Genomic DNA, 27,502 nt, shown 5'->3' on the forward strand with positions numbered 1-27,502 from the left:
CCCCTGGGTCCCCGAGTACAAACCCCAGCACTGATGTCTCACTGAGGATGACAAATATGGTGGTGGAGGGGTTGGCATCTCTCCGAGAGGACATAAGTGGTGCCGTGACCAGAGTTGGTTAGCTCAGGTGAAGGAGCGAGTAGAATAGTACAGTTAGAAACCTGACTGGCCAGTGGGTAGCAGTGCTACTAGGGACTGAAACTTCAACTCCCAGCAGTCCCTGCACTGGCTCCGATTGGTCGTCTGATGATGGTGCAGGGGCTGCTGGGTACAAGGAGGACGGCGCAACATTCAAAAAGGGGCCAGTGATACAATAAAGAGGAAGTCTTTTGGTGTTTCGTGTCTGGCGTTTCCTTTCTGTGTGCCTTCCGTTCTGATACCGGTGGATCCTTGTTTTGTCCTGGATCGCCTCTTGTTTTGGGCTGTGGTCTGTCTGGTGTCTTCCTGCACATGAGGACTGTCCAAGGATTTGTTGTCATCCTGATCCCATTCACCCGTCTTCGTCTCATCGGGAAGTACCAGTAGGACCATCTTTACCTTCCCATTCAACGTGCTGATCTCTGGACTATCGCCCTCCATCATTGCATTTCTTCCGTTGCCGTTTTCCATGGACTTTATAGTGAGTGGTTTTTGTTTGTGGTGTGTTTGTGTTTATTGTACATCGCCGTAAGGGGAACTGAGGTGGGACTGTTTAGCATGTAGTTATATTACGCTTATTAGTGTTTAATACATTCTTTAATTGCTGTTGCTTTTTTGTCTCTGCTTGTGAGTGTGTGCGGGTCGGGTCAAGTCTGGCTGCGTCCCTGGAATCTCCACCAAAAAAAATAAATAAATCACCGTCTCGTCATGAGACGGTGTGAATCTTAGCGACACCGGCCCGCTACAAGTGTGCTGACAGAGTTGTGTTTTAGTGGAGCTGGCTGAGGAAACTGCTTTGTATATCAGCAGTCCGAGTCTGAAATCGGCTCGGGGAGGAATAGTGGCTGAGAGTGAGACGTCACCAATGTTCCCTCTAAGCTGAGCGCATGAGCGATCACTCACACAAATTCAGAGCGTCGCTCATACTTCCCGCACGATCGCTCATTCCGATGGCGTCGCTCGTACTTATCGCACGATCGCTCACTCCGACCGTCAGAGTTGGTGCTCATAAATTTTTGGCTTAAACAAAATGTCGCTCATAAACAATGTTTTTTGCTCACTATATGCTACTCCTTAGAGGGAACATTGGACGTCACCCTGAGTGAATTCCTGATCAAAGGCAGCAGAATATCGAGTCGTGTACGGTTTCTGCTTTATCTCTTGGGGTTGGTTTTTGCCTAATTCTTTATTTCCTTTCCCAGGTATATTGGTAAAGAATACCAGTCATCCAGGGAACTTTATTACCACCTGAACGACGTGGAGAGACAAATGACGGCCCAGTACTACGTGAGAGAATTCAACAAGAGGCTGTATGAGAAGCAGATCCCCACTCAGATCTACTTTGTTCCAGCAGAGGTTCTTCTGGTCAGTGCCTGGCAGTTACATTTATTTGCTTATCCGAGGTGACTCACAAAACAGGTCAACATGATCGAGTAAATATGGGGGACTATTTAGGAACAAGTCTGACAGGACAAGGGAATAATTTGAGTCATCACACGTGAAGAGTTCAGAACAAAATGCCTACGTTTGTCACAAAAACCTAACAGTTAGAATTCACCAATCAAGAGGGTCTTCATACACTTCTTTAACACATCGAGGGAGTCAGAAGTTTGAATGGAGGTGGGCAGCTCATTCCACCAGCCGGGAGCTACACATGAAAGAGAGTCTGGACTGAGGTTTGATACCATGTAGAGTTGGCATCACCAGTGGTCAAGAAGGAGCAGAGGACCTCACATACAGTACACACTGCATACACACACACACTAGAATGGCTAAAAAGGAAGACAATCTTCTGACTTGTCAGCCCTGGTCAGGTGCTATACAGGTGCATTGCTGTTTGTATGATGTGCTAAATGATTCGTTGGCTGAATGTCCTCCGTGTTGATGTTGTGAGAGAGAGGTGGGATGTGCAGTGTTGTTTATAATGGCACTCCAGGGGGGCCCATAACTGAGCCTGTGCTGTTAATTAGTTTGTTAGTTCGGTGGGCCTCTCTTGAAGTGATGTTGCCAGCCCAGCACACCACAGTGGCCATCACAGAGTTGTAGAAGATGGTGAACGATGTCACTGCCTACATTAAACAAATGCCATCTCCAGCTGGTTGGAGTTTGAGGCCCTGACTTAGTTGGTCTCCTGTTGGCTCCCTCACTTCACATTTCACTTTTGTTTGGGTGCCATTTTAGGAAAGAAATGAAGTAATTCAGAGGAACGATGAAGAAATTCAGGGAAACATTTCTTAAAATTAAAATTAATTCAATAGAAGTTATTTAGTAGCAAAAACAGATCACTAATTAAGAAAAGGGTTAGAATGAAAACCTGCAGCCACAGCGGTCCACCAGGACTGGAGTTGGAGACCACTGCTCTAGAGGGCCTCTTTCTCTTGCACCCTTTGGCTCAAAAACGAATCCACATATCGTCATCTCATAACAGGCTTAAGTTTTGAGTTTGGTATTTTTTTCGTCCAGCCGTTTCAGCTCTAGACCGTCCTCAAGAAACTGTGACACACACAAAGACAGACAGGCACACATCCATCATCGAGATATCGATGTTTTCGCTATCTGTGGACTCTAAAACGTCGAGATCCTTTAAACACTGGAAATTGAACTTTCTGACAAGTCTTAAAGCTTTCGCTCCTCCCCCATAGACGATAGGTTATGGTGGGGGAGGTTGCAAAGCAAAAAAACATACAGTTAATAAGAAATTAAATTAATTGTATCCGTACAATTAAAAAATGAAGGGCGGAGACTGCTTCCAGCCCCGCCCCTGTAATATCCATCCATTATCCAACCCGCTATATCCTAACTACAGGGTCACAGGGGCTGAGATGGCCTAGATGCAGCAAAACAGGCCCAAACCATGATACTACCACCACCGTGTCTCACAGATGGGATAAGGTTCTTATGCTGGAATGCAGTGTTTTCCTTTCTCCAAACATAACGCTTTTCATTTAAACCGAAAAGTTCTAGTTTGGTCTCATCTGTCCACAAAACCTTCTTCCAATAGCCTTCTGGTTTGTCCACGTGATCTTTAGCAAACTGCAGACGAGCAGCAATGTTTTTTTTGGAGAACAGTGGCTTTCTCCTTACCACCCTGCCATGCCCACCATTGTTGTTGAGTGTTCTCCTGATGGTGGACTCATGAACATGAACATTAGCCAATGTGAGAGAGGCCTTCAGTTGCTTAGAAGTTCCCCTGGGGTCCTTTGTGACCTCGCCGACTATTACACGCCTTGCTCTTGGGGTGATCATTGTTGGTAGACCACTCCTGGGGAGAGTAACAATGGTCTTGAATTTCCTCCATTTGTACACAATCTGTCTGACTGTGGATTGGTGGAGTCCAAACTCTTTAGAGATGGTTTTGTAACCTTTTCCAGCCTGATGAGCATCAACAACTCCTTTTACACGGTTCTCAGAAATCTCCTTTGTTCGTGCCATGATACACTTACACAAACGTGTGTTGTGAAGAGCAGACTTTGATAGATCTCTCTTCTTTAAATAACACAGGGTGCACACTCACACCTGATTGTCATCCCATTGATTGAAAACACCGGACTCGAATTTCACCTTCAAACTAACTGCTAATCCTAGAGGTTCACATACTTTTGCCACTCACAAATATGTAATATTCGATCATTTTCCTCAATAAATAAATCCATCCATCCATCCATTTTCCAAAATATGTATAGTGGGTTGTCTTATAGCAAGGACTGTCAACCCTCACCAGGTCAGGTCAGGTCAGGTTGGGGAGCCTGCACCCACCACACAACAAAACAGTTCCGGATCCTGGTTGGCGAACCCCCTATCCCCCCAGTCCCACCCTCTGGAAATGACCCTCTATCTGCTGCCGCCAGGTATTATGTGGGCATCCCCTTGGCCTGGTCCAGCCACTTGGTTCCTTAACAATTAGGATCACCCTCGGGTAATGGCGCCACATGGCCATAGGACTTCATGAGAAACCACTCGTTAGACACAAAGTCAAACAAGGGTTCAAACCAAGGTTTCTCCAGACAGACACAGTACCAATGGAGTCCAGTCTTCGTCTCAGGTCACTGGTTAGCGTCCATGTCTCACAACCATATAGCAAGACAGGAAGCACCAGGACTCTTAAAGACTTGGACCTTCGTCCTTTTGCAGATATCCGGAGCGCCACACACCCCTTTCCAGTGACCTCATGACCCCCCCCCCCCATGCTCTCCCAACTCATAGGAAGAGTCACCAGAGACGTGAATGTCACTGCCGAGGTACGTAAACCTCTCAGTGACGAGGTCAACACTCTCTCCGCAGGCAGACAGACTGAGACATTTCAGTGTCTGATTTTTAACCAATTTGTAACCCTCTCTGCTCACATGTTGTCCCTTTGGGTTATTCAGTGTACATTGATGAGCTAAAATGGCAAACATATCCATTAAAATGAAATCCACAACACAATAAAGTGCCTAGAAAAGTGAGGGGGGGGTCTCTCTGAATCCACCGCCTCTTTGCTTACATGTTAGAAAATTCAATTTGTTGAGTTTTACATTTGGACACTTGCCACCAAGTTAATTTTATGGTCAGTTCCATTAAAGTAAGTGTAGTTTATTATTGAAAGTTGCCGGTTTCATTTTTTCCTCTCCATGGTGCTGCTGGATTGGACCTCGTGTTGGAGTCGAGGAGCTCGTAAGACGCCGGTGGGATCGGCGGTTTAGGACGTTCATAGTAAAGCCCACCGTCGATCCTGCTGACCCTCCTTACGTTACACATGGACCGCGTTCTCCATTGCTGGTTTTCAAGCAAAGCTTTCAGTTCTTTGTTTGTTTTTGTTCCTTCTTCCAGATCGTGGAGGATAACGTAATAAAGGGCTGCGTGAGCGTGGAGCCGTACATTCTTGGAGAGTTCGTGAAGCTCACAAACAACAGGAAAGCCGTGGTGAGAGAATATAAAGCGACCGAGTACGGACTGGCGTTTGGCCACTTCACCTACGAATTCTCCAGGCACCAGGAGGTGGTGGTGGACCTGCAAGGTGGGGGACTTCTGAAGTGTTCAGATTGGGGGTCCTGGGTTTGAAGTGTTGCCTTTAACTGTTTTTTTTTTATTAATTTTTTAATTATTATTAGGCTGGATCACCGGAAATGGCAAAGGCCTGCTATACCTGACGGATCCACAGATTCATTCGATTTGTTGGCCAAAGCCGTCGTCGTCTGGGAGGCATGGTATCGACTGTTTCCTCAAATACCAACATGGACCAGAATGCAACGAAATCTGTAAAATGCTTTCTTTGAAACAAGTCCGGTAGTGCCATATGGCCCGATGGTGGTGAGGACATTCTCCGTTACAGAAATGCTTGTGTCGTCTTATCGTTTGTTTCTTACTGTACTTTTCAGGCACTGCCAACACGGCTGGGCCTTAACTCTGGTGGTGGTCCTCTCAGGGTTTTTTTAACATTTTTTTTTACTGTATTTGTATTAAAACTTAAGTTTTGTATGGAGCAGGAACTCGGCTTTTAGAGGGCACCTTGCCTTAAAATGACATCCAGCATCCCGAGTTCAGATCCTGCAGCTGGTCGTCGTCCATTCGAGGTTTGCGTGTTCTCCATGTGTCTGAGTGTTCTTACCTCTCAAGTCCCCAAAGACGTGTGTGAGGTGATGCCAAGGCTGCACAGCATGTCCACACTAAGACAGTCTCCATCCATACTGGCATTTTCACATCGTGCCCCCACTAAACACACATCATGTAGTTGTTGGCCTACACTTGGCATGCCAAGTGCCCCCCTTAAAAGGGGAGGGCTACGCCACCAGCCACAGGATTTATCATAAAACTGTAGTGACTGGTAAATTATTTTGCCTTTTGGACGTGTACACAGCGGTCAAACTGTACAAAACACGATTTACGGTGGATGGACTCAGGCAGACAACGCAACAAGCAGCACAGAAAGCCTCCGCCATGTTGGAACAGAAGCCACTCAGTCCATTTGTCACTCGTGTGTTTAGCTAAGTGGCCCCTCATATCTCACCCAGATCCTTCTGGAAGGTTTCTACTTCAGCTCCACATCTTGGAGTCCCACAACTGTCTGCGTGAAGGAGAGCTTCCTGGCTTTGGTCCCAAGTGCTCTTCCCCTTAACTTCCGCTGATGTCCTCACCCTTACGCTGAGTACATGAAGGGGAGGACCAATCAGGGAAGAGCCAAGTAATCCTCACAAATCGAGCAGAGCGCGATTAGAGTTGGCGTTTTCAAAGCCATATGTCTCCTACCGATCTGCGCTGCGATGCCAAGTCGGCGTTTTCAGACATATGTGTATGCGTCGCTTAACATCCATCGTATGTTCTGTGAAATAGGACGTTGTGCATACGCCATATTATATACAGTTCTTTAGATAATGTGACAGATAGGGGGCACCACTGAGCCCCAAACCCCTGGAAACAGCTGGCACAGAGCCAGTCACAGGTTCAAAACAGAGGGGTTTATTACACAGCAGGTTTCTTCCCGGCCACTGAAGCACATGTATGCACGATTGTCGTCTTCCTTTCCTTTCCTCGTTCCATCTCTTCTCTCTTTCTCTCTGTCCACCTCCCTCCAGTGAGTGTTGTCTTCCTTCCTCCCAGCATCCTTTTATGTTTTGACCCGGAAGTACTTCCATAGCCCTTAGGGAAGCACTTCTGGGTCAGGTGGAATTCCTGAAAAGTAGGGATCGTGAATCCCTCTAGTGCCCACTGGCAGCTCCCATGGGACACAGCAGGGCTGACTCTCTGCACTACAACTCCCATCATGCCCCACATGGTGACTGTGTTCCTGGGATGCTGCCATCTAGTGGATGGGGATGAAAATATACAAATTTTAGGAGCTTTCCCCATCTGCTCCCTTATCTTGTCCTCCCATCCGGGTAAGGATCCCACACACATCCTTTGCCAGAATGCCAGATAATCCTGCTTGGCACTTACAATGGATTGATAGAACTTTATTTGACCACAAGGGGAAATCTGGAGCTCTTTATTACTTAACACAGCAATATGGGGTCCTGCAGTGTTCCCGTTTTGACCACATGCAGACATAACGCCACAGCACTCCAGAGCCACGCGATACGTGATACGAGTCGAAGCAGGCACTGTTATAGCGTACACTTCTTATGTGTAAGTAGGGAAAGTTCACCTTAACACAATAACGATAGAAAGTACAGAGACATGAGAGGCACGTGTTGTGTGCAGGAAGCTGGCGTGTTCACCACTTCCGACTGCGCTCATTATGTCCCATTCTAAGATCGGGATTTCTGAACTACGGGACCACAGGGGTGGATGCGATCAGACTTTGTCCGAATGCGCCACAGGGCTGTATACGGTGCCAGAGAGCATTTTCAAAAGTCGTTTTTGGGGGTTAAAAATGCAGAGGTTGAATGGACGAAAGGCTAAAATGGTGACGAATGTCTGCGTGTTTAAATGACCACGTGGCAGTGCGGACACGGCCTAGATGAACGCGTGTGTCAGGTGATGGCTCTGATGCCGCTGGGATAGGCCCCACCCACCCCTGAACTGGATCAAGCCAGTTAGAGAATGTTAAGAGTTTGCTTTTTAGGTTCAGGTCCATTTACCAGAACTCTCTTGTTGACCGCCACGTGTCTCTCAGCTGAAGTGGATGTCGTTTTTGCTGGTAACGTAATCGTGTTCTGTGTGTCGTCATAATGTCATAATAACCCCCGTCCCAAAGATATCACGTCCTAGTGAGCTGAACGACTTCCGGCCTGTCGCTCTGACGTCACATGTGATGAAGACCATGGAGCGGCTGCTGCTTCAGCACCTGAGGCCACAGGTTCAACACGCCCTCGATCCTCTGCAGTTCACATACCAGGAGAAGGTGGGAGCGGAGGATGCCATCATCTACATGCTACACCAATCCCTCTCTCACTTGGACAGAGGCAGTGGTGCTGTAAGAATTATATTACTGGACTTCTCTAGCACCTTCAACACCATCCAACCTCTGCTCCTTAGGGACAAGCTGACAGAGATGGGAGTAGATTCATACCTGGTGGCATGGATCGTGGACTATCTTACAGACAGACCTCAGTATGTGCGTCTTGGGAACTGCAGATCTGACATTGTGGTCAGCAGCACAGGAGCGCCACAAGGGACTGTACTTTCTCTGGTCCTGTTCAGCCATCAGACTTCCAATACAACTCAGAGTCCTGCCACATGCAAAAGTTCGCTGATGACACTGCAATGGTGGGCTGCATCAGGAGTGGGCAGGAGGAGGAGTATAGGAACCTCATCAAGGACTTTGTTAAATGGTGCGACTCAAACCACCTACACCTGAACACCAGCAAAACCAAGGAGCTGGTGGTGGATTTTAGGAGGCCCAGGCCCCTCATGGACCCCGTGATCATCAGAGGTGACTGTGTGCAGATGGTGCAGACCTATAAATATCTGGGAGTGCAGCTGGATGATAAATTAGACTGGACTGCCAATACTGATGATCTGTGTAAGAAAGGACAGAGCCGACTATACTTCATTAGAAGACTGGCATCATTCAACATCTGCAATAAGATGCTGCAGATGTTCTATCAGATGGTTGTGGCGAGCGCCCTCTTCTACAAAGTGGTGTGCTGGGGAGGCAGCATAAAGAAGAAAGACGCCTCACGCCTGGACAAACTGGTGAGGAAGGCAGGCTCTATTTTTGGAATGGAGCTGGACAGTTTGACATCTGTGGCAGAGCGACGGGCGCTGAGCAGACTCCTGTCAATGATGGAGAATCCACTGCATCCACTGAACAGGATCATCTCCAGACAGAGGAGCAGCTTCAGCGACAGACTGAGGAGATCGGTCCCCCATCACACTATGTGACTCTTCAATTCCACCCGGGGGGTAAACGTTAACATTATTCAAAGTTATTGTCTGTTATACCTGCATTGTTATCACTCTTTAATTTAATATTGTTTATTATCAGTATGCTACTGCTGGAGTATGTGAATTAATAAAGTATCTATCTATCTATCTATCTATCTATCTATCTAGCTATCTATCTATCTATCTATCTATCTATCTATCTATTATATAGTGCCTTTCTATCTATCTATCTATCTATCTATCTATCTATCTATCTATCTATCTATCTATCTATTATATAGTGCCTTTAACCTATCTATCTATCTATCTATCTATCTATCTATCTATCTATCTATCTATCTATCTATCTATCTATCTATCTATCTATCTAATGAGTTTCTGTTGTCTACCTATGGACTGTAATAATCCAGAACTATGAGGCGCCACACCAGAGTGATTTATTTATTAAAATGAAGGCATGAGGTGTCTTGCAATGGGAGTCCATTAAAGCTCAGCACACGCTGCCCACTTGTCTTTACGTGGAGCTCCGCTCTCCGCTCCATTTACTTCCTTTAGTTTGCCAGTCGGTGGACTCTGGGATTCATCCCATGCTGAATTGACGTTGCTGTTTTTTTGTCTCTCTGTATTTTCAACTGCTTTGTGAAACTAAGTGTGACTGAGGGTGGCATTGTGGCACAGCTTTGTGGATGCGGCCTCCTGGCTTGGGGTGGCACCTGCATGTTCTCTCTGTGTCCGCATGTTTTTCTCTTACCGATAAGACCTGAGGCGATTGGTTATTCTAAATCCCCTCCGGTGTCAGGATTGGCTGCGGCCCCGTAACTGGATTAATCTGGTTGTGAGAATGTTGAACTGGCTGAGTATTAGAGTTATGGGGTATACTGGCACTGGAAAAGTAGCGAAAAACGGTCCTGGCATTTTGGGGTTTTGGGTACCTTCAGTAAAACGTGAGCTTTCCTTTCAATCCTAACGCGCCGTTCACCTCAAACCAAACCGAATCCCGAACACTCACAACTGCACTCCTTGACGTGATCGCAACTTCACCATGAAGACCAGGACTCTGGACAGACAAGGCCAAGGTAGAATTAGCTGGTCATGGTATCAGAAGACACAGTTTGGCCAAAAGGACTTGATACCAGCTGTTAAGCATGGCGGCGGTGGCAGTGAACATGTCAGGGTTTGGGGTCAGTCGCTCTGCTGCATCAGGGCCTGGGCAGCTCATCATCACTGAATCCATCAGGAATTCCTCAGGTTACCCTCTGATACAATGAAGACGGTGTGAGACGCTCTGAGGCCCAACTGAATATGAGCCTTGGCAAAGGTGGTCATAATCCTAAACATACCAGGAGAGCCACCAAGGAATGGCTGGAAAGGAAAGAGATGGAAGGTTCTGGAATGGCCAAGTCAAAGATCTGAATCTGTGCACCCTCGGGTGTAGAAAAAGAAGAAAAACCTTCTGGCGTCAGAGGCCATTAGACGGGCATGAGAAACGGCCACTTGAGGGGGCAACCCCAGGCATCGGAGATGAGGGGCAGAAGTGGCACATCATTGTATGTTTTATTGAATGAATTGTTCAATTTCATTGTTCTTTCTTTCCTTCAATTGCATCACCTGTATGTACAGACGCAGTTTATATGAAGAGCACAATCAAACATTGTTTTTCCCACGACTCCTCACTCTTGCAGCTGCTGGTCTCCGCCATGACAGGCCTCCTTAATGGGCCGCTTGTTTAAGGGTCTGCCCGAGCACAACATGGATATGCGGCGTAAACGGAACCTGCGGTGAGCCTTCCTACCTGTCATGGCTGCTCGCTCCTATATTTATATTAAAACAAAAAAGGGCCGATTGGCTGAGCGGGCGACGGCCTTTCAGAACTGCGCTCTTTTTGACAGCGAGGGGCCTCCTTTTCTCGTCAACGTTGTGTATAAACGTTCTGATAAATAAGCTTGACTGTCAGATGTATGAAGTATTTTTTGAACACAATGCTTATTTGAACAAAGCGTTCGCTGACTTTCATAGCCGGGGAAAAAAAAAAGCCCCCTCACTCTCCCCCAGGCCCGTCAAAACTGGCAAAAATCGTCATGCGGAATTTCTTTTTTGGAATTAACGGATTTAATGGTCCCAGGGATTTTCGTTTCTTTGTGCCCCCCGGCTTGGCGAGTGCGATTATTCTGATTATGAATTGTTCAGGAGATCCCGATCGTATACTTTTAACAATACGGCCGCCCTGAAGCAGAAGCGCTCACACAGGCCCGAGTGCTCGGCGGGCTGCGCAGGACTCTATGGCGCCGCTGTGCCTTGCAGCTGCATGGAAAGAGACGTATTCAGGGATCGATGACTAGTGTGAATAATCCATTCCACCGTGATGGCTTGCGGAGATTTGACTGTTCCATTTCTGCCAGGTGAACTGAAATGAACCATCAGTTTGAGCCTCAATCCCATTGCACACCCTGTCGATCATCCCAGTGTACGTGGACAATCGGCACAATTTGCACCCCACTGGAGCGCGCACGTGACACGACCGCCGTTTTCACTTTCAGATTTAAGCGGCGCAAGAGAAAATCCTCCCCGCTATTGTCGCTAACATGGTTTCATGGGCAGCTCTGATGGGAATAATACGCCTGTCTGCTGTTATGTCTTTGTATTCAAGTCAGACGTGACCGCTTCCATTTGTCCGCTCCAGAACATTACATAATATTGGCTGTAAGCTCTTAATGCCATCATCTACACAGCGGCCACTTCCAGCGCTGACTGCTGCATTGGATCAGCAGGTTTTACTTTAGTTACAAAAAAAAAATTTAAATAAATAAAAATCTATTTTTATAAGTGCTGGTGCATTCAGTCAAGGACCGGGAATCAAAGATGGCAAAGTTAAAACTGGCAGCGTTTTAAAACAAAAGTGAAGTACGGGTGAGTGAGAAACGGCTAAACTCTGGGTAAGCGGCGCCAGGCTTTACACAACACTAACACAAGTGCCAACGTCATGAACAAAGGTACAGCACCCGCACAGATAGTGGGCACAAATGGGCTCGAGGCTGGCATACACGTTTGCACACATTATCTGCCCGACACATGCGGGTGGTATGGTTTGTTATAAGCCTTGCTGGCCTGCCTTGGCACTGAAGAAGGAAACGCCTGTTCAAGCGGGCATCCATCTCCTGACCAGTCATTACACCCTGACTCCAAGACTTTAGGCACATGGGCGCTGCCCCGTTAGACTACTTAGACCTGAACTTCTCTCATTCATATTTTTGGATTTGCACCTTGGCAGTTACATTTGTTTTGTTATATTCACTTAAAAGTATTTATTTACCATATTTTGATTGTAATAGCTCACTTTTTTTTTTTGTTCTTTATTTCGCCTTATGCAATTTCTTGTATTAGGAATTTGTTAGCTGCGGTGGGCTGGCGCCCTGCCCGGGGTTTGTTTCCTGCCTTGCGCCCTGTGTTGGCTGGGATTGGCTCCAGCAGACCCCCTGTAGATAGGATATAGCGGGTTGGATAATGGATGGTTGGATGGAATTTGTTAGTTTGCGTCAACACTTTGGTGTCAGAGTGCAGGGTCAGCCATTGTACGGTGCCCCTGGTTAAGGGCCTCACTCAAGGGCCCAGCAGAGTAGGACCCCCCTTTGGCAGGAACGGGGATTTGAACCAGCAAGCGTCCGGACACCGGCGCAGACCCTTAGCCTCTGAGCCACCTCTGAAATAATAACCTGCTCCTGAAATGGTAAATCTCGTACATTACTGCAATAGAAATCTGCCTCTTTTATGAGTGGCCTTCCCCATTTGTATCTCTAGAACACACACACACCTCAAACGGCGATGCTGTATGTGTGGGGACGGACACCGTCGGGGGGCTTTGTCCATAACGTATAATTGTTACTGAATGTGTAATTAATGCTCTGACAGCAAATGATGTGTTGTCGCTCAGGAAGTCACTCGTCTACTGTATGTGGTATACTAAACATGTACAAGGTGTGTGCAGATGTGTACAACAGCAGCGTATCTACCACGAATGTCACATTGGGAATGTTACCCACCTTCATAAAAGGATACGTCTCTGTGTGTCCGTCCAGTTGCTGTGTCTCTGTCATTTGAACAGATGGCACATCACAGATACTCAAAGTAATAAAATGCATTTTATTTGTCATTCCAACAGATGGCACATCACAAACCTTAACACTGTTTTCACAAATCCCATTCCAAAAGGCATATAACAGAGACCTATGCATTGCATTTGCCATTTCAACATATAACCATATCTAAGACCGGTTCAGATCTAAATATCCCACACAGACTTCAGTGTTAACATGTGCAGTGCACCCTTCTACAATATTGGAAAGTATTTTGCAAATCAAGTATTAATAAAATGCATTGCATCTGGCATTCCAACAGATGCTGCGCCCCAAACATTTGTAGTAATAAAGTGCATTACTACAAATGTATGTGATGTGCCATCTGTTGGAATGATAAACATAATGCATATGTCTCTGTTATATTCTGTTAGGTATTGAATAGAAGCATTCAGCTGCAGAGCCCCAGCACCACACGTTACCGCAGTTCTACACCAGCAGTTTCATGGTGGACACTAAGGTTACGGGTTGGTGTCTTTATCATGTAGTATAGACGTGTGGTGATGTAGTTCCCACCATGAAGCAACTGGTGTAGAATATCAGTGACATGTGGTGCTGGGGCTCTACAGGTGAATATTATTGGCTATGGGATTTGTAAGAGCAGTGCTAATGTTTGTGACGCACTGTCTATGACAATGACAAATGCAATGCATGGGTCTCTATTATACACCATTTGATATGGGATTCGTAAGTGTTGATGTTTTTTATTGGTGCGCCATCTGTTGGAATGACAAATTCAGTGCACTTTATTACAACAAGTGTTTTGGATGGATGGATGTTTGATATGCACCATCTGTTGGTATGACAAATTCAATGCACTTTATTACAAGTGTTTGTTATGCGCCATCAGTTGGAATGACAAATTCAGTGCACTTTATTACAAGTGTTTGTTATGCACCATCTGTTGGAATGACAAATTCAATGCACTTTATTACAACAAGTGTTTGTTATGCGCCATCTGTTGGAATGACAAATTCAGTGCACTTTATTACAACAAGTGTTTGTTATGCGCCATCTGTTGGAATGACAACTTCAGTGCACTTTATTACAAGTGTTTGTTATGCGCCATCTGTTGGAATGACAAATTCAATGCACTTTATTACAACAAGTGTTTGTTATGCGCCATCTGTTGGAATGACAAATTCAGTGCACTTTATTACAACAAGTGTTTGTTATGCGCCATCTGTTGGAATGACAACTTCAGTGCACTTTATTACAAGTGTTTGTTATGCGCCATCTGTTGGAATGACAAATTCAGTGCACTTTATTACAACAAGTGTTTGTTATGCGCCATCTGTTGGAATGACAACTTCAGTGCACTTTATTACAAGTGTTTGTTATGCGCCATCTGTTGGAATGACAAATTCAGTGCACTTTATTACAACAAGTGTTTGTTATGTGCCATCTGTTGGAATGACAAATTCAGTGCACTTTATTACAACAAGCGTTTGTAATGCGCCATCTGTTGGAATGAAAAATTCAGTGCACTTTATTACAAGTGTTTGTTATGCGCCATCAGTTGGAATGACAAATTAAGTGCACTTTATTACAAGTGTTCGTTATGCGCCATCATTTGGAATTACAAATTAAGTGCACTTTATTACAAAATGTGTTTGTTATGCGCCATATGTTGGAATTTCAAATTCAGTGCACTTTATTACAACAAGTGTTTGTTTTGCGCCATCTGTTAGAATGAGAAATTCAATGCACTTTATTACAAGTGTTTCTTATGCGCCATCTGTTGGAATGAGAGATTCAGTGCACTTTATTACAACAAGTGTTTGTTATGCACCATCTGTTGGGGTGACAAAGACATAGAAGGATACACAGACACATATCCTTTTATTACAGTGGATCAATTGATTGATTGATATTATTTTTCCTTCATCTTTGTTTGTTTCTTTATGTTTTTGCTGCTGTATGTGTCTACATTTTCTCTTGGGACTGATACAATGTATCTAATCTAATCTGATGTTGACTAGCACAAGCGAGTAAGAATGTGACTGTGCCCTCTCTACATCTGACAATAAAGACCCTATTATATAGCACCTTTCCCTCTGTCCATTATGGAGGGTGTTTCACGTTTCTCTAACACTAATCTCCGTGCTGAAGAGTGGTGACGTTTTGCAGGCCAGTTACCATATTGTGCTCGGCACATGTGACAACGGTGACCCTCTATTAATACACAAGTATAAATGTGGACGGACATAGCAGCACGTGCAGAGAGGCTCATCGATGAGTAACGTGTCTGTTTTTCCTTTTGTAGCCACGTCTTTCTTCTTCAGTCCTTTTGTGTTTTTTCATTTCTTTTCTGCCCGGTGTGACCCTCATTGTGCACACCTTTCTGCCGATTTGCCTAAATTGAAGTCAACGGTTTAAACCCCAGGCTGCAGCTGGCAAGGATCACAGGGTGAGTGGGCTGCGAGACGCAGAAGTCGAGTGAAACTTTGATCAGAACAGAGCTTTGTCTCGTGGCCACCTGATCCAGCACGGCTGTCAAACAGACAATTCCGCCGAGGTCTCGATGACAATGGCAGCCTGAGTTTTCTTTTTTCTTTTTTTTTTTTGTTGTCTTTTTAGAGCAGCATTTTGTTTTCCCTGACACACGCGTTGCGCCGAGTTCCGTTGCAGATTGTGTTTTGTTGTCCAATCTCTGTGAAGTGAGAGGGCAGTAAAGGCGCCGTCAGCGAGGCCGCGGGCCCACTGTGCTCTCCTGCCGCCACTTCTGTCAGCTGGCCCCGTTTTCCCATGAACCCCTCTTGGTGGCTGCTCCTTGTCGGTGACCTCGCTGGGGAGTTCGGCGCTCCTCATATTCGTCATCGCCCTGTCACTCGCACTTGTGATCGTTTCCTATCCTCACGCACCTCTTGTTTGAAGTCAATTGCCAGCCTTAAAGCTTTGATTTCACGCAGAATGGCAGAAGCTGTGGTGCCGATTGTCTCGCGGATCTCCGCGCCTTTCGCTCGCACTTCTCACTCACTTTGTTTTGTTGGTTTTTTTCCTTTCATTGCTTCCACTCAACTGGAAATTCACCTTCCTTTTGTTCCATTAGTTAAGGAATATTTTACATTTTTTCCCTCATTTTTTACTATTAGTTATTACACCATTTTCCTTATTAGTTGCATGTTATTATAAGACTAGTCATTTAGCCCGTTACAATAACGGGCGCTAGAACAGTAGTGCATAAACATTAGTAGGAACAGTCTGTATTAAATGGCAAGGGACTTTGACCTCATTCTTTTTGTTGGTCGTATTTTTCTTTCTTTCAGCCTTTCTTTTGTTGATGTTTACTTGCTGAGCTGACCGTTCTTCGTGGGCTGCCGCCGTGTATTGTGTGTCTTTCATTTTCTGTGACACTAATACTGTCTTGTACGACTCTATTCAATAAGGGCGCGTAGATAATTTAGTTGAAATGGCTCTGGAATATGTGAAGAGCAACAAAGGTGCAGATCTTTATTCGCTGCGCCCTTTTGAGGCTCGCCTTTTTGTGCGCGCCCTTATTGAAGGATACCGTCTTGTACGTCCCTAATATACCTTTAATTTTCTCTGGTGGTAATACAGGCGCGCGCGTCGGTAATATGCCTTTAATCTCCTCTGACAGTAATACTGGCTTGTATGTGGCTGTAATATGCGTCACTGTATTGTGTACCTTTAATTTCCTCTCGCAGTAATACTGGTTTGTATTTCCGTAAAACGCCTCTAACTTTCTCTGACAGTAATATCGCGCATAGCACCGTGACCCGCGCATGCGCACTTCACCAGAAGACACCCACACACGGACACCTGGACGCACATAGGGATTTTATATATACAGTGGTGTGAAAAACTATTTGCCCCCTTCCTGATTTCTTATTCTTTTGCATGTTTGTCACACAAAATGTTTCTGATCATCAAACACATTTAACCATTAGTCAAATATAACACAAGTAAACACAAAATGCAGTTTTTAAATGGTGGTTTTTATTATTTAGGGAGAAAAAAAATCCAAACCTACATGGCCCTGTGTGAAAAAGTAATTGCCCCCTTGTTAAAAAAATAACCTAACTGTGGTGTATCACACCCGAGTTCAATTTCCGTAGCCACCCCCAGGCCTGATTACTGCCACACCTGTTTCAATCAAGAAATCACTTAAATAGGAGCTGCCTGACACAGAGAAGTAGACCAAAAGCACCTCAAAAGCTAGACATCATGCCAAGATCCAAAGAAATTCAGGAACAAATGAGAACAGAAGTAATTGAGATCTATCAGTCTGGTAAAGGTTATAAAGCCATTTCTAAAGCTTTGGGACTCCAGCGAACCACAGTGAGAGCCATTATCCACAAATGGCAAAAACATGGAACAGTGGTGAACCTTCCCAGGAGTGGCCGGCCGACCAAAATTACCCCAAGAGCGCAGAGACGACTCATCCGAGAGGTCACAAAAGACCCCAGGACAACGTCTAAAGAACTGCAGGCCTCACTTGCCTCAATTAAGGTCAGTGTTCACGACTCCACCATAAGAAAGAGACTGGGCAAAAACGGCCTGCATGGCAGATTTCCAAGATGCAAACCACTGTTAAGCAAAAAGAACATTAGGGCTCGTCTCAATTTTGCTAAGAAACATCTCAATGATTGCCAAGACTTTTGGGGAAATACCTTGAGGACTGATGAGTCAAAAGTTGAACTTTTTGGAAGGCAAATGTCCCGTTACATCTGGCGTAAAAGGAACACAGCATTTCAGAAAAAGAACATCATACCAACAGTAAAATATGGTGGTGGTAGTGTGATGGTCTGGGGTTGTTTTGCTGCTTCAGGACCTGGAAGGCTTGCTGTGATAGATGGAACCATGAATTCTACTGCCTACCAAAAAATCCTGAAGGAGAATGTCCGGCCATCTGTTCGTCAACTCAAGCTGAAGCGATCTTGGGTGCTGCAACAGGACAATGACCCAAAACACACCAGCAAATCCACCTCTGAATGGCTGAAGAAAAACAAAATGAAGACTTTGGAGTGGCCTAGTCAAAGTCCTGACCTGAATCCAATTGAGATGCTATAGCATGACCTTAAAAAGGCGGTTCATGCTAGAAAACCCTCAAATAAAGCTGAATTACAACAATTTTGCAAAGATGAGTGGGCCAAAATTCCTCCAGAGCGCTGTAAAAGACTCATTGCAAGTTATCGCAAACGCTTGATTGCAGTTATTGCTGCTAAGGGTGGCCCAACCAGTTATTAGGTTCAGGGGGCAATTACTTTTTCACACAGGGCCATGTAGGTTTGGATTTTTTTTTCTCCCTAAATAATAAAAACCACCATTTACAAACTGCATTTTGTGTTTACTTGTGTTATACTTGACTAATGGTTAAAGGTGTTTGATGATCAGAAACATTTTGTGTGACAAACATGCAAAAGAATAAGAAATCAGGAAGGGGGCAAATAGTTTTTCACACCACTGTATATATATATAAAGATAAAGGTGCTGTACAGATTGTTAAATTCTACTGTAGCTACCTGATTTCTATTTTACACAAAGTGGACTAAAGTATTAATAAAGTGTCTATTTACGGTTATTATATTTAATTAAACTGGTGTGTTCATAAGAATTAACTTCTGAATGCTTTGAAATCTTTTTCAGTTTTTTATTTTTGTCCCCCCCCCCCCCCCAATATGACGTAGCGCCGGGCTCGTCGTCAGTCTGTCGAGTGTTTTGGGGTCCGCACCCAAGGACCCTCGTTTTTAGGCACCCTTCTGATGAAGAGTAAACCAATAGGGGGCCTCAAGCAAAAACGACCAGGGGGGCTTGAGGTTGTGCAGGCCACATCAGTCATGGATTCACCCCCTAATGGGACACTGGGAGCTGTGCTAGAAAAGACGACTGTGGCCAACTTGGATGACATCATGAAAAATCCCCTCCAGGAGGTGCTGGCTTTCTCTTATGGGGCATTTTTAGCCACAGGCTCAATACATCACGGTGGGGGTCTTTCCTGCCCACTGTTATCAGGGTTGGCATATAGCCCGGCCAGGACACCTCTAAGTCGAATGGACCCGGGGTGAGGAGCGTTTCCGGAGCATTTCCTCCCCCGAAGTGCTAGAGGGCAAAGCAGAATGTGGTGGTACCACGGGTTTGGAGCATGGAAGCTTAACCCTGTTGGGACCTGTGGCCACCACCAGGGGACGCCTAGAGAGCTCCTGAGCCCTTAATTGCAAGACTTCCACCCGCCACCCTCTGGAAGTGCAGCCAGAACTGGTACAACGGGCACCACAGGGTGCCTGATTAAAGGAGCCAGCGGGCACTGCAGCGGGAGCCAGAGTCGGGTGGGAGAAGATGAAGCTTTCTAGGATGAGACGAGGAAAGGAAAAGAAAAGAAAAGGAAGGAAGGAGTGGGCTCTATATGCTGTGGGCTCCCCGTGTGCCCACCTGTGTCTGCCAGTCTGTGTCGGGTTGTGTGGCTGCTACACCCCCTGGTGGTCCACACAGACCATTCAATGCTTCCTCCTGGGGCATTCATAAAGTTCCTAGGCACGATACACATATCTGTAAAGTTTCACTCCTCGATTGTCCGTATTTGTCCTGCGAGTCTGCGTTTTCCATATTTATGGCCCTCCTGTTGTCTCCACCCGAGTTTCCCCTTTGAATTAATAAAGTTGAGCTCATCGAAGGCCTAACACACATTTCCCTTTTCTTGTTCGTGTCGTGTTTCTGTTTTAACGTGTTGCTCTCTTTCTGTTTTCCCCGCGTTGGCCGTTTTCAGTGTGCTGAGGTGGCCGCCACTTGCAGCCTTTTGACTTCTTTTTTTTTTTTGTTATTTACACATAAATGGACCTCCGCGTCGTAAAGATTTTGTTGTTGTCTTTCTGTCAGGAGCTCACATGTTAAAGGGAACCATTCAAGGTAGTAATGAGGCTTCATTAAGGTGACAGATTTGTTGGGCCTGTTAAGGAGGTCAGGGGGAGTGCGTGGGCCGCGGAGGTGACCACCGCGAGAAACAAACAGGAGGAGGAGGAAGAGGAGGAGGAGGAGGAGGAAGAGGAGAAGGAGGCTTCCAAAGGGCAGATTTCTTCATTCAGGTTTCAAGAAGTTGATGTTAAGCAGAATCGGCCCTCAGCGCCAGAAAGGGGCAACACACAAAGAATCCAATGAAACGGACGGGCGCGATGGCCCAATTTAAAACCGCCAGCCGCAATAACGACACGACTAACCTGAACCCGGAGGGACGCCACGCTGATGGCACCCCCAGCTGGGGGTCTTCTACTTGATTCGTTTGCCACCCGTGACAGGGAGCCTCCTCGTCCTTCAGTCTGCTGCTCGATTTTTATTTCATTTCTCAGCTCAGCCACGCTGGGGGTGTCCAGCTCTGGTCCTGGTGGGCCGCCGTGGCTGCAGCTTTTTATTCCCACCCAGTTTCTTAATGAGATGTCAATGATTGCTGATGAAGCTCTTATGGCTTAAGTGACGTTTTGAGGGGTCTCACTTGTTTAACTTTCCCCACCCTTAATCTTCAACAGCTGCATTCTGTGTTTTAATGGCTCCTTATTAGCAATAAGTCAGGGGCGTTCGACGCCGGTCCCAGTGGGCCGCAGCGCCTGCAGGTTTTCATTCTAATCATCCTCTTCATTAGTGAGCCGTTTTGCCTGTTAACGAACTTCTTTTGTTTTAATTCACTTGACTCCGCCCCCTTAGTTGTTTCTTTTGCTCCGCCCCCTGCTTGCTTCATTTGTGTCACGCTGTTGTGAAGAGGGGGTCTGAGCGCACAGCAAGGTGACGCGGTCGCTTCTCCTAAACCCCCTCTGAGACAACGGGAAACGAGTGACGTTTGCTTTATTCACCTCCTCTTTGCTCGATCAGCTGCTGGCTTGCTGCTTTCATTTCCAGCGGCGCTGCGAACGTTGAAACGCCTGCACAGCGGCTGCCCTTTTGTCCTCAAACACCATGTGACCTCGTTTCACTGTTCCGTTATTTCACTGAGTAATCATTTCCATTTGTTTGCACTAATATAGATAGATAGATGTGAAAGGCACTATATGATAGATAGATTGAAGTGAAAAGCACTATATGATAGAAAGAAAGATAGATAGATAGATAGATAGATAGATAGATAGATAGATAGATAGATAGATAGATGTGCAAAGCACTATATGATAGATAGATATGAAAGGCACTATATGATAGATAGATAGATACATAGATAGATAGATAGATGTGCAAAGCACTATATGATAGATAGATATGAAAGGCACTATATGATAGATAGATAGATGTGCAAAGCACTATATGATAGATAGATGTGAAAGGCACTATATGATAGATAGATAGATAGATGTGCAAAGCACTATATGATAGATAGATATGAAAGGCACTATATGATAGATAGATAGATGTGCAAAGCACTATATGATAGATAGATGTGAAAGGCACTATATGATAGATAGATAGATGTGAAAGGCACTATATGATTGATAGATAGAAGTGAAAAGCACTATATGATAGATAGATGTGAAAGGCACTATATGATAGATAGATAGATAGATAGATAGATAGATGTGAAAGGCACTATATGATAGAAAGATAGATAGATGTGAAAGGCACTATATGATAGATAGATAGATTGAAGTGAAAAGCACTATATGATAGAAAGAAAGATAGATAGATTGAAGTGAAAAGCACTATATGATAGATAGATTGATAGATAGATAGATAGATAGATGTGAAAGGCACTATATGATAGATAGATGTGAAAGGCACTTTATGATAGATAGATAGATAGATAGATAGATAGATAGATAGAAGTGAAAAGCACTATATGATAGAAAGATAGATAGATAGATGTGAAATGCACTATATGATAGATAGATGTGAAAGGCACTTTATGATAGATAGATTGAAGTGAAAAGCACTATATGATAGAAAGAAAGATAGATAGATGTGAAAGGCACTATATGATAGATAGATAGATAGATAGATAGATTGAAGTGAAAAGCACTATATGATAGAAAGAAAGATAGATAGATGTGAAAGGCACTATATGATAGATAGATAGATAGATATGAAAGGCACTATATGATTGATAGATAGATAGATATGAAAGGCACTATATGATAGATAGATAGATAGATAGAAGTGAAAAGCACTATATGATAGATAGATAGATGTGAAAGGCACTATATGATAGATAGAATGAAGTGAAAAGCACTATATGATAGATAGATGTGAAAGGCACTTTATGATAGATAGATAGATAGATAGATAGATAGATAGAAGTGAAAAGCACTATATGATAGAAAGATAGATAGATGTGAAAGGCACTATATGATAGATAGATAGATGTGAAAGGCACTATATGATAGGTAGATAGATAGATAGATAGATATGAAAGGCACTATATGATAGATAGATAGATTGAAGTGAAAAGCACTATATGATAGAAAGAAAGATAGATAGATGTGAAAGGCACTATATGATAGAATGAAGTGAAAAGCACTATATGATAGAAAGATAGATAGATAGATGTGAAAGGCACTATATGATAGAATGAAGTGAAAAGCACTATATGATAGAAAGATAAATAGATAGATAGATGTGAAAGGCACTATATCCATCCATTTTCCAACCCGCTGAATCCGAAGTGAAAGGCACTATATGATAGATAGATAGATACTTTATTAATCCCAAGGGGAAATTCACATTTCCCACATTTTCACACTCTAATATGATATTTCCTATCTTTTTTTTTGAGACTTTGACTTTTCCTACTTCCATTATCTCCAACCTGCTCTGCATGTGCGTCACAGGACTTCATACAAAGGTTGTAAGTATGGCGGGACTTGTCCGTGTCGCGGGACGTGAAAGTGTCTCTCGGTCTCTCTTCAAAAGATCACGTCTCATCCAAAGATTGTTTTCTATAATCGAGAGACTAGCAGCCAAACAATAAGGAGACACAAGCAGCTCACCTGACAATAAAGAAAGGTGGAGGTCCCAGTAAGGCTCATTTACGAGGTCACCCAAACATCTTGACGGGGGTCTTAGAAAATCAGCAGTTCTGTAAATGTCTGCTGTGGCTGAATGAGAGCAGCAACAAGTCATGGAATTAAATAACGAACAGCGAGAATCGACGGTGGCGTGGTGGGTAGCGCTGCTGCCTGGCAGTAAGGAGACCCATCTGGGTTCGCTTCCCAGGTCCTCCCTGTGTGGAGTTTGCATGTTCTCACTGTGTCTGCACCCACAGTCCAAAGACATGCAGGTGAGGTACATTGGTGGTTCTAAATGTCCCTGGTGTGTGTGTGTGTGCCCTGTGGTGGGCTGGCACCCTGCCTGGAGATTGTTTCCTGCCTTGCGCCCGTTGTTGGCTGGGATTGGCTCCAGCAGACCCCTGTAACCCTGTAGTTAGGATATAGCAGGTTGGATGATGGATGGACAGCAAGAATTGGCTCCTCATGAAGAAACTGGCTGGAGTCTGAGGCCCCGATTTAGGTGGTCGTCTGTCAGCTCGTCTCACTCAACTCAGAGGATTGAAGCCTTAAAGACCAAAAAGGGGGCCATGAAAAGGAAGGGTAAAGGAGTTGATCAGCAGTGGAAACTGATTAGGAAAAGGGTCTGAATGAAAACCTGCAGCCACCGTGGCCCATCGGACCCCCCTGTTCTAGAAGTTTCCCCCGTCTCCACACATCTCAGCCAAAGTGACCAGCGGGTTCTCTCCTGGTCCCCTCGTTTACCAAAGTCGCTCTGCCCCGATCGATCGGTTTGGCAGCTCTAAGAAGATTCTTTGGTCGCTCTAAGCTATGGAGGCTGTTGTGATTTTCAACCTCCAGTGCTGCGGCCATCTTAACACTTGGACATGGTGGGCAGAATAAAAAAATAAAGAAATATTCTAAATGTTTATATATGTCAATAACTAAATATTCTACTCTACTGTACTAAACTATAAATATGTGTTATTCTGTTCCAAGTCCTGAATTAGCGTCACGGATCTCACGCACGACATCACGTAAAGGCGTAGCCGTTAACGTCACTTCAACTCAATCCTCTGCACAGAAATTTCGCAAATCTCAAGTGTATTGAGCCCTTGATTAATAATAAATCATTCATAGTCGTGTCATTCTGAGCCTTCTCCGTCTGATTGGTTTATCATTTATATGTTAAATTGTTCAAACGTTTGTGTTTTGAATGTTTCAACGCTGATTTTGTTGAAGTCCCATACGATATCCAGGATGTTTCATGTTATCGACATTTCATTTTTATTCCTGTGAGTGGTTGTGCAGGTAGGGGCCGCAGTGCACTGCTCTGCCTGGGGGGCTATAATCCTGTTAAGATGGGCCCACCAGGCCTGGAGTTGGACATGCGTGTTGTTCAGGGTGGGCTGCCCAGTTAACTTCTCAAGGGCCAGACATTAAGTGAAGCTGAGAAAGCTACGTTAGGATTGTAAGGCGCGAGGTTTTCTCACTCAGTGACCTGCTCTTTAAGACTCGGCCCCCCGTTAATCAGCCACTCGACAGCAGTGGGACGTGGGCACGTCGTTTTAAACATCGCTCCTTGTTTCTTAGTCGACTCCCTCCTTTCTGCAGGTCTGCCTTCTTTATTGTTTTATCAGTATAAAGATAAACAGAATAATTCTTTACATTTATATAGCGCTTTTCTCACGAGAGGAGACCCCGCCGCTCATTTAGTTACCTGACTGCTCGTTTATTTCTTCACCTTTTCATTTACATTACTGAGTTCTCCTTGAAGGTCAAAGCCGCGCGGCTCTGTCTCAGTTCTACGGCGCCTCTCACCTCCTAGTTCTGCGCAGACCCGTCTCACTCGGCCCCCATCACTTTCTATTGACGGTTCTTTATTTATTTGTTAACTGCATTTCATGGTTTTAATCCGTTAAACAGTTCCATTCCTACTTATCTGTGCATCTATCATTTTTTTTATATAACACCTTTCCTTTGCTTATATATTTTGTATCGTGTGCTTCAGATTTGTTATTTAGCTTCTTCCCTATCAATCCATTAAAAGTCATTTTCTATCTATTATATAGTGCCTTTCATATCTCTCTCATTTAGCAACTTTCACTGTCTATGTGGTAAGAAAGGCACCCTGGCACTAACCCTGACAAGATGGCAACACCACTCTCACCCAAGGGAGCTGCAGGTGACAGCATGACAAGGTGCTCAGTGTCCTTCCTAGCGGACATCATGGAGCAGGCGAGAAGGAAACCAGGACCACCGATCAGGGCAGGGGGAAAGACCATAAGAGCAAAAGCAGCACAAGAGTGACCGATGAAGGGGGGACCTGGCAAGGATGCTGCTGTCCCCCCAAAATCAAATGTCCAGACATCCCTAACTAGCGACGTTGTCATTGGGTCTAAACAGGTGAGGAAGGTCACCCTGATTGAACTGATGGTCTCGTGTGAGTCAAGGGCGTGATGAGGCCAACGGCTGGGGGTCCAGCAGTGCCACGCATGGCTCTTTTCCTGCACAGTTGATGTGGTCAGTGCTTGCTGCCCTGGGAAAGAAAGAAAGAAAGAAAGAAAGAAAGAAAGAAAGAAAGAAAGAAAGAAAGAAAGAACTAGAAAAATAAAAAAGAATTAGAAAAATAAAAAAGAATTAGAAAAATTAAAGAAAGAAAGAAAATTAGAAAAATGAAAGAAAGAAAGAGAAAGAAAGAACTAGAAAAAGGAAAGAAAGAAAGAACTAGAAAAGGAAAGAAAGAACTAGTAAAATGAAAAAGAAAAATAAAAGAAAAAAGGATGAAAAAAGAATGAAAAAGAGAAAGAATTAGAAATATAAGAGAACGAACTAGAAAAAAGAAAAAGAATTAGAAAAATGAAAGAGAAAGAAAACTACAAAAAGAAAAATAAAGAATAACAAAAATAAAAGAAAAAGAATTAGAAAAAAAGAAAGAGAAGGAATTAGAAAATAAGAGAACAAACTAGAAAAAAAGAAAAATAATTAGAAAAATGAAAGAGAAAGAAAGAACTAGAAAAATAAAAAATAAAAATAAAGAATTAGAAAAATGGGCGGCATGGTGGCGCAGTGGGTAGCGCTGCTGCCTCGCAGTTAGGAGACCTGGGTTCGCTTCCCGGGTCCTCCCTGCGTGGAGTTTGCATGTTCTCCCCGTGTCTGCGTGGGTTTCCTACCACAGTCCAAAGACATGCAGGTTAGGTGGATTGGCGATTCTAAATTGGCCCTAGTGTGTGCTTGGTGTGTTTGTGTGTGTCCTGCGGTGGGTTGGCACCCTGCCCGGGATTGGTTCCCTGCCTTGTGCCCTGTGTTGGCTGGGATTGGCTCCAGCAGACCCCCGTGACCCTGTGTTCGGATTCAGCGGGTTGGAAAATGGATGGATGGATGGATGGATGGATGGAAGAATTAGAAAAATAAAAGAAAAAGAATTAGAAAAATAAAAGAAAGAGAAAGAATTAGAAAAATGAAAGAGAAAGAAAGAACTAGAAAAAGAAAAATAAAGAAGAAAAATAAAAGAAGAAAATGAATGAATGAACTAAAAAAATAAAAGAAAAAGAATTAGAAAATGAAAAAAAAAATTAGAAAATGAAAAAAAAAGAATTAGAAAAATGAAAGAATGAACTAGAAAAAGAAAAAGAAAGAGAAAGAATTTTTAAAAGACAGCCAGCTGCTTGTGGGGCTGCAGAGCGAGTCTCCTGCTGGCGACGGCACAAAAGACAGGAATTGTGCTGGAGGTCAGGAACTGACGGGCAGTGACTTGTCCACCACTGCTGCCCCGTCACACGGAGGGCACTACAGTTAGAGGAGCAAAGGACCGTCGGGCACCGTGTGACATCATCAGCTGCAGACCAAAGGCTGGAGTCCCTGAATGACTGACTGAAGTTGACGCACCTTAGGATGCATTTGAGAAGTGACGCTCCCTCCGTGTGTATTCCTCTCTTTGTATCGTATGTGCTGTGCTGTGCGGTCTTTCAGTCTGGAATGCGTTGAATTTCGTATTTAATCGTCTTAAACAGCACCTTCACTGTTCTGTTCTCTCCGTGTCCTGTCCTTTGTAGCTCCTTTCCTATCAACATACGTTCTCTGAGAGTCAAAGCTTTCCTTAATTCTGTGGCCCTGATTGGGCAGCAATAATGTTTATCCTCATCTCCTGTAATTCATGCCATCTGCATGCCACTTGTAAAGGTGTGGCACTTAAGCACCTCAGGTAAAACTGATGTCCCCAAGCGAGGACAGGCCCTCTAATGTCCTTAAGCACAGTCTAATAATGGTGTCCCCTCAGCCCTTCTAAGACATTAAGACTCAGTTAGATGAAATAAGACATTAAAACTTGTCCTTTATGTGGCAATTCACTATAAGCAATAATACAAAGAAAGAGCTTAAAGGGTCTGTCACATTAATCAGCCAGTGAGATAAATGCCAGCCATCACCACAATTTGCTCATGGAGGTCTACAGTGAGTTCCTTAGACTTTATGGTTTGGTTTTGGTCCTGGCGTGCCATGTGAGCTGTG

General features: G+C 44.5%; 1 protein-coding gene across 2 annotated transcripts in view; it reads left to right on the forward strand.

Annotated features, from left to right (window-relative positions):
* Positions 1-17,153, forward strand: part of alpk1 (alpha-kinase 1) — a 134,962-nt gene extending 117,809 nt beyond the window's left edge. For both annotated transcript variants that reach the window (XM_028805091.2, XM_028805092.2), the window contains exons 14-16: positions 1,341-1,503; positions 4,948-5,134; positions 5,229-17,153. In XM_028805091.2, the coding sequence (XP_028660924.1) occupies positions 1,341-1,503; positions 4,948-5,134; positions 5,229-5,407 (529 nt within the window). In that variant the 3' untranslated portion in view covers positions 5,408-17,153. The remainder of the gene's footprint in view (positions 1-1,340; positions 1,504-4,947; positions 5,135-5,228) is intronic.
* Positions 17,154-27,502: the final 10,349 nt, after the last annotated feature.

This window comes from Erpetoichthys calabaricus, chromosome 7 (assembly GCF_900747795.2).
Source record: "Erpetoichthys calabaricus chromosome 7, fErpCal1.3, whole genome shotgun sequence".
In the NCBI taxonomy this organism is placed as follows: Eukaryota; Metazoa; Chordata; class Cladistia; order Polypteriformes; family Polypteridae; genus Erpetoichthys; species Erpetoichthys calabaricus.